Source organism: Microtus ochrogaster, chromosome 10 (genome assembly GCF_000317375.1).
Source record: "Microtus ochrogaster isolate Prairie Vole_2 chromosome 10, MicOch1.0, whole genome shotgun sequence".
NCBI classification, from domain to species: Eukaryota; Metazoa; Chordata; class Mammalia; order Rodentia; family Cricetidae; genus Microtus; species Microtus ochrogaster.
The window spans coordinates 49,570,461-49,576,647 of record NC_022016.1 but is presented as its reverse complement, the minus strand read 5'-3'; the positions used below and the strand labels follow the sequence as shown (position 1 = coordinate 49,576,647).

The window sequence follows — 6,187 nt, the reverse complement described above, 5'->3', positions numbered from 1 at the left end:
AGGGAAGAAGACAGAAAGCAGATGGACGGACACACAGTATCTAGTATCACAGTCTTGAGACAAACTGCAGGGCTGGTCTAGGGTTCTCAGAAGCTTCATAGAGGAAGACGAAGTCCTGCCTTTCCCGGATGACTAAGGGCCACAGGAAGCTGGCAGTTTCTCTAGAAGCCTCCCTGTTCCACTACATTCACCCTCCGCATGGGTCACTCATGCATCCGTTACTGAAGAGCTACCAAGAAATGTCACTCATCTCTCAACTTCAGACAGTAGGACAAGACAGACATATATGGTGGTGGCTCTTGTTTTGAGGGATGGTTGCTCATGTCGTAGCTGCTGTTTAGAGACAGGGCCTCATGTGTAGCCCGGGCTGGCCTGGATCCAGAGACTCTTGTTCCTTACAATCCTGGGACTGCAGGCATGCACCACCATGCCCAGCTTGAGACACAACAAAACTGAAACCACCTTGTGGGTCTATTTGGAAATTAGATTTTGCTCTGAATTTATGACTCTTTTTAAAAGCTTTGGCACTCTCATTTCCATTGCTCTGTTGTTTCATTATAAAGAAACTACATTGAAGTCTAAACTATCACCATAACAGTTTTGTTACTATAGTAACTAGACTCCGAGCTGACTAATGCACTGTATTACAAATGGTATGCCTCCATTTGGGGTAGGAAATCACTAGGACAGGGCAAGTAAGATGGGTTTCCGTGTTTAACAGAGAACAGAACTGTACATTTCCCAGGGTTTTAAAAAGTAACCTCTATTTTCTATAATTTCTACATGTAAATATCTGATTCACTGGTATTATGGCAGACATGACTGCTTTTCATGATAAAAAGTTAATGTTAGGGCTGGGGAGATGGATCAGTATAAAAAGTGGTTGCTGGACAAGTATGAGGACCAAAGTTCAGATCCCCAGGACTCTTGTAAAACCCTGGTGTGGCTACCATATGTGCCTGTAACTTGGAGAGACAGGCAGATCTCAAGAGCCAGCCTGGCCAAAATGGTGAGACCCTGTTCTCAGAGATGGAACAATGGCTCAGAGGGTAAGGAACCAGCTGCCCTTCTAAGAATCCAGGTTCAATTCCCAGAACCCATAAAGTAGGCCACAAACTATCCGTAACTCTAGATCTACACTATCCGATGCTCTCTTCTGGCCACAGACATATATGCAGGCAAACACCCATGCACATAAGATGAAGGAGAACCTGTTCTCAAGGGATTATGATGGAGAGCCACAGAGAAGGACACTCAATATTCCCTTCTGGCAGCATACACAAGCAGTCAGACAGACAGAAAGAGTAAACGTCTTAAAGTTACAATTTCTACACAGGTCCCCAAAGCAGAGGTCATCAGCTGTACAGAGAGAAGCGGCTGACTTAGTGTGTGTCCCGACTGTCTCTCTTCAGATCACTAATTTTATATACTTTGTTTTGTTTTTGTGTTTTGAGACACCATCTCTAACTACCCTGGTTAGCCTGGAACTCATCAGAAGGATGAGATCCATCCTTCTGCCTCTGCCTCCCAAGCTCTGAGATCACAAGCGAACCTTCACCTTCTCACACCTCCGGCTTTCTCCTCTCCTCTCACCTTCAAAGCCGAGCTACAGTACTGGAAGGTTTGACTCCGACGGAACTAACAGCAATGGAGGTACTGGTCTCTGGCTTAGGAACTCTGGGCAGAATGAGGGTAGTACAAGTCTCCAAATTTATTAAGACTCTGGTTACCCTGGTTACTGCCATGAGCCTGTCAGTCAACAAAAGCCCTGTAAGCCAATAAACTCTAATCGTTAAGAGGTCAAAACCAGCTGGGCGGTGGTGGTGCGCGCCTTTATTTCCAGCACTCAGGAGGCAGAGGTAGGCGGATGTCTGAGACAGAGAGCCTGGTCTACAGAGGAATTCCAGGGCAGTGAAAGCTAAACGAAGAGAAACCCTATCTTGAAACTACCGACCAAAAAAGGTTAAAAAAAAAAATCTTAAAATAGTCAAAAGTAGCCGGGCGGTGGTGACGCACGCCTTTAATCCCAGCACTTGGGAGGCAGAGGCAGGCGGATCTCTGTGAGTTCGAGGCCAGCCTGGTCTACAAGAGCTAGTTCCAGGATAGGAACCAAAAGCTACGGAGAGACCCTGTCTCGAAAAATCCAAAAGTCAAAAGTACCCTAAACAGTGCCCACCACACAGCTGAGACTGAAGGTTAGCCTTCCCTTTGACCTAACTTGAAAGAGCAACTGACCTCCAGAGGATGAGGCTTCTTGCCCTCAGACTCAGGGTTACTTCTGGCCAGGCCCTACTCCTTTCTCCCAAGCTACCCTGCTTTTATCCCCACATGATGACATGTGTTTGCTGCTGGACTCCCAGATCTAAAACATGTTTATCTGCAGCTTTTGTTCAAATAGCAATGGCTGAGATAGAGATTCTTTCTGTGGCCTGGATGCCATTTTATCTAAAATGCCTTTAATACAACTTCATCATGAACGGAGAAGCAGACTTGGAAATAACTCCCACTGGAGCATTAAGGCTGCATTGGAGGCAGGCACTGGCGGGGCTGGAAGGCTCACAGAAGGCGCGCATACGCCAGCACAGTCATTAACACCGACTGAGACTTAGAAGACACGCTGTGCCAGAGCCAGACCCCGCCTGTTCTTACAGGGGAAAGCTAACAATCACTGCTTCAGGGTACAGAGTGGGCTTCTCAGTAGCTCTTGGGGGCCGTCACTCCGAGCTGGCATGCGCTGGGATCAGTACTTTCGGTGCAGAAGTGGGCAATTTCCAATATATTCAAGAAAATAAGCTCAGTGGGTATTTTCTCCCCCACAGACTTTAAAACTAAGTGTACGTTATGGAAGGTTCTTCACACCGTGGGGCATGTCACTCTGGTGACAACTTTATTATATGTTGTTTCTGAGCCAGGGTTCATTCTCTTGGGTCACTCGCTTATAAAAATATTCTGTAAGCCCATGGGAAAGGTCTAAACAGATAAACATCACAGACCATGCCTAAAAGCTGGGGTCTCCAGGAAAGGACACTGATGACCTGGCTGGAGGGGGAGGAGTCATCATGGGCCTTGTGAACCTTCATTTTATCCTCCTGAAAGTTAATGGAGTATGGGATCAAACACCCAGAACACCTGCACTTGGGAATGGACGGGCAGGGATAGGGGAACTGTAAACCTTGTGTCTAGGAGAGGAAATTATCTTATTTGTACTACAGACCCAAGATTTCTAGAGAAAACCAAAACCCCAGACCCTATCTTTAGCTGTTCTCTTCTATTGATCTGATACGTAACCCTAGAAAATGCACATCCTTGGTAGGTTCTGGCTCTGAGACCCCAAATACCTATGTCCTATGTATCAGTTTTTGTATATGGAGTACAATACTTTCTCCAGCCCTCAAGCACCAATCAGCTTGCAGCAGTAACGCCTCCCAGAGTCTGTAAAGGAGAAGAAGGCCCCGATGCACTTATTCCCCACCAGATTCGGCATTCCTGATGTCTTCTTGGACAATCAGGCACTGTGCTCAACTACTCAAAGAAGTCTTTTCAAAGCATGGCAGCCAGCTCATTTGTTCCGAGCTAAAACTGGAATAGGAGAACACCACGTAGCTTAGGACATGGTAAGGGTGTGTGTCTGGGGTATGGTCTATTTTTAGGAGTTAGACTGAGAAGCTTCCTTTTTGAATATATGTAGAAAAATAAAAAGTAATAGCAGGGTCACTGTGTGACTTATTCCACTCTTAAAACAGCTCTGTCCAGCAGGAACAGATCAGGGTCTTCTCAGGAGCCTGCAGTCATTCCAACGCTTATACCAAAGGCTTATTTCCTACATTCACAAACTATCTCCAAAGGGGTTCCTCAAAGACTGGTTATTTTCAACAAATACACTTTTTCCCCTTTTTGAAATAGAGTCTCTCTCACTCTATAGCTCAGGCCAGCCTTGAATGAACAATCCTCCTGCCTCTGCCTCCCAAAGAAGAGTCACCCACCCAATTAACAAATATATTTTTAAATCTTCAGTATTTCAAAAACTGTTCCAAGGTCGAGCGTGGTAGTGCAGCACTCAGAGGCAGGCAGACCTCAGTGAATTCAAGGCCAGCCTCGTCTACAAATTTAAGTTCCAGGATAGCTAGAGCTGCTACACGGAGAAACCCTGTCTTGAAAAGCCTAAAACAAGAAAGAAAAAAAAACTGGGGCTGGAGCGATGGCTCAGAGGTTAGGAGCACTGACTGCTCTTCCAGAGGTTCTGAGTTCAATTCCCAGTACCCACATGGTGGCTCACAACCATCTTTAATGAGATCTGGTGCCCTCTTCTGGCCAGCAAGCATACAGTCAGACAGAATACTGTATACATAATAAATAAATAAAAAAAAGAAAAAAGAAACTGTTCCAAAGAAGTAAAAAATAAATAAGGCACAGGCAAAGACCCCGTGGGATGCTAACCTAACTGGGAACAGCTCTATGACAACTCTCAGGATAAATAACTGTCTGCCGTCACACAGCAGTCTGATAAGTTTCCCCTAGACACTGTTCACAACTTGAAATGCTTAGAAAGTAATTAGTGAACAAGGCTGAGGCATTAATCTATGTGAAGGGCACTATGTGGAGCTACGGGGATGGCTCAGTGTTAATCAAACACACACCATCCCTTGACTCTAATTGTACAAGTTAAATCTAGCCTTAAACAGAAAACTTGAATACTGTGTGCTTCCTTCACAGGTGATCAAAGCAAAGGGCAGGAAGGGGATCCAAGCTAGGGATAAGCTACACACTTGCAAGGCAGTTCCCCACCACAGCCGCGTCTTACCTTTTCAGGTCGACGGTTGTGACGCTAAACACAACTCCTTTGAGCCAAAGGATCATGAAGAGCCTCTGTGAGAAGGGGCAGTTGCCGATGCTCTCGCCATCACTGCCAGCCTGCAAACAAATGAGACATTTAAAACCAAGGTCAAAAATGGGGGCACTCAAGCAGCAGAACTCTCATGAATTCCGATCTGAAATATTAAGAGTGGCAAGGAGAGTGGAAATGCACGTCTTAATTGCTTTGGTCTTTCATTTGCCTCAGTTTCTTCTTAGAAATGACTAGTCCAGCAGAGCGCTGTTCCAGGCGCCTTTGTATCGTAAAGGAGACTTTGTCACCACTTTTCAACATGGCGGCCAGCAGCAACATCTGGCCAATGACTACTTATTTTTTGTTTTGTTTTGGTTTTGGTTTTTCGAGACAGGGTTTTCTGTGGCTTTGGAGCCTGTCCTGGATCTAGCTCTGTAGACCAGGCTGGCCTCGAACTCACAGAGATCCGCCTGCCTCTGCCTCCCGAGTGCTGGGAGACTACTTAAAATAAGGATAGTCCCAAATCTAATGAAGACATCATTTTACTTATCTTTTTATCTTTTCTTTCTCACACCTTTTTTTTTGTGTTTTGTTTGTTTGTTTTTTGAGACAGGGTTTCTCTGTAAAATAAAATAGTCTTGGTTGTCCTGGAACTCACTTCGTAGACCAGGCTGGCCTTGAACTCACAAAGATCCACCTGCCTCTGCCTCCCAAGTCCTAGTATTAAAGGTGTGCGCCACCTCATTTTACTTATCTTAAAAAAAAAAATCACATTTGTTCTGATTTTGCAGCAAGCCTGGTCTACAGAATGAGTTCCAGGACAGCCAGAACTGTTACACAGAGAAACCCTGCCTTGATAAAACAAAAAAAGTCACATTTGGCTAATAGCTGTGTGATGATTTGACTGAGGCGCTCCCCATATTTTTTGGTATTTGAATACTTGATCTCCAGTTTGTGGCACTGTTTGAGTATGGTTAGGAGGTGTGGCTTTGGTGGAAGAAGTATGTCACTGGGTGTGGGCTTTGAGGTTTCAAAAGCCATAAGCCATTCCCAGTTTGTTGTTTCCTATTTGTGGTTTGAGGTATGAGCTCTCAGCTGCTGCTCCAGCAGCCAAGCCTGGTGCCTGCTGCCATGCTCCCCACTGTGATGGTGATGGACTCGCTTTTATTCCTCTAGACCCTGAAGTCCAAAACAAACCCTTCCTTCTCCAAGTTGCCTTGGTCTTGGTGTTTATCACAGCAACAGAAAGTAATTAACAAAGGCTGTTATGCTGAAAAGTGCACCATACCCAGGACACATATATCCCTAACACAGGCAAAAGGCAAAGTCTGCCATGGCTCTGAGAGTATTCTTTCTTTGGCG

The 6,187-nt window shown here is 45.4% G+C and overlaps 1 protein-coding gene across 1 annotated transcript in view; it reads right to left on the bottom strand.

Annotated features, from left to right (window-relative positions):
• Positions 1–6,187, bottom strand: part of Clic4 (chloride intracellular channel 4) — a 59,747-nt gene that overhangs the window by 19,180 nt on the left and 34,380 nt on the right. Inside the window, exon 2 of the mRNA XM_005353057.3 lies at positions 4,802–4,911. Within this exon, the coding sequence (XP_005353114.1) occupies positions 4,802–4,911 (110 nt within the window). The remainder of the gene's footprint in view (positions 1–4,801; positions 4,912–6,187) is intronic.